Genomic DNA, 1,195 nt, shown 5'->3' with positions numbered 1-1,195 from the left:
GGGGGGGGGGAGAATTAAAAAAAACAACATAAGAATAAAAACAGTGAACGAAAAGAAAAGGGGAATAGAAAATAAACAAACACATATGCAAAAAAACAGACCCACCAATACTAAGCAACCTTTAGGAATAAAAGAAGAGCTTTACCATCAGCCCCGTTGGTCGAGTGGTCGACGGGCGGACCCAAGGCAGCGTCGCCATCGCCCGGCCTCTGAAGCAACCAGTCGGCAGTGTCTTCTTCGCTGTTAATCCAGGAGCACATGTCGTGTTCAAAGTCACATATAGAGGCTGTTCTACAGTCTTCCGTGGTTGCAAACACGTCGTCGATCCCCATAACGACAGCTGGGGGTCTTTCCTTCAAAAGTTTGGCTTCGAAGATAACCTGTTGAGTGATATACGAAAAGCTATTTTAAATAATGAACGATTTTATGTAGGTCGTTGTTCTTCCTGTGGTCGAAGCTTAGTCATTTACTTTGGGTAGTAGCGCGTTTCAGATATTCTTTACTTCTGGGTAGATAATGCACTAACAGACACAGGTCTACAGGCAACCAAATACATAGCGATCATTTTATAAGAAAAAAACAACGAACTGTAAAACACATAGTATCAAAACCCTCCTGCACTTGGCGCTGAAAAATCTCCCAATATGAAAGCAGGTGACCTACAAAACTTAACACCTGACAAGAACAAAGGCAAACAAGGACCATGGGAACCTTAAAGGGATACTGAAAACCCACCTGGAAATTCCCGGTCATTTTCATGTGTCCTTCTGCATTGACCCACATCTCTCCCTGACTTATTTTCTGCTGGAAGATGAGCGTCTTGTACATGTTAATAGACACTCCTGAGCCGTCCTCTGTACTCCTGACGTAGGCACTCAGCTGGGCTCCTCCCGACAATCCAGACAGGTAGTAATAGAAGTGTAGACACCTGACGGGGGTGGCACGAATGAGTAGGCAATTTATGAATGAATCAAAGCATTAATGGAAGTACAGGTCGATGGATTCATAAATGGGGGGGGGGAGAGAAGCTGTATACTTTTAAAAACCTGTATATTTATGTTGATGCTCATAATTGTTTTTTATTCAGTATGAGTAAATGGTATTTCGAATTCTGCGGTTTCGTTTGAAAAGGACTCAAATCGTATGGACGTTGTATATATATAAGACGAACTTTGATTGTATGAAGAAAAAGGCG

At 42.4% G+C, this 1,195-nt stretch overlaps 1 protein-coding gene across 1 annotated transcript in view; it reads right to left on the bottom strand.

Annotated features, from left to right (window-relative positions):
- LOC119592418 (MAM and LDL-receptor class A domain-containing protein 1-like) overlaps nucleotides 1–1,195 on the bottom strand; it is a 5,452-nt gene that overhangs the window by 553 nt on the left and 3,704 nt on the right. The window contains exons 10-11 of the mRNA XM_037941240.1: nucleotides 736–928; nucleotides 146–380 (exon numbers count right to left, since the gene is read on the bottom strand). Of these exons, the coding sequence (XP_037797168.1) occupies nucleotides 146–380; nucleotides 736–928 (428 nt within the window). The remainder of the gene's footprint in view (nucleotides 1–145; nucleotides 381–735; nucleotides 929–1,195) is intronic.

Source organism: Penaeus monodon, chromosome 30 (genome assembly GCF_015228065.2).
Source record: "Penaeus monodon isolate SGIC_2016 chromosome 30, NSTDA_Pmon_1, whole genome shotgun sequence".
NCBI classification, from domain to species: domain Eukaryota; kingdom Metazoa; phylum Arthropoda; class Malacostraca; order Decapoda; family Penaeidae; genus Penaeus; species Penaeus monodon.
The sequence above is the reverse complement of the archived record's forward strand: the minus strand, read 5'-3'. Positions and strand labels throughout refer to the sequence as shown.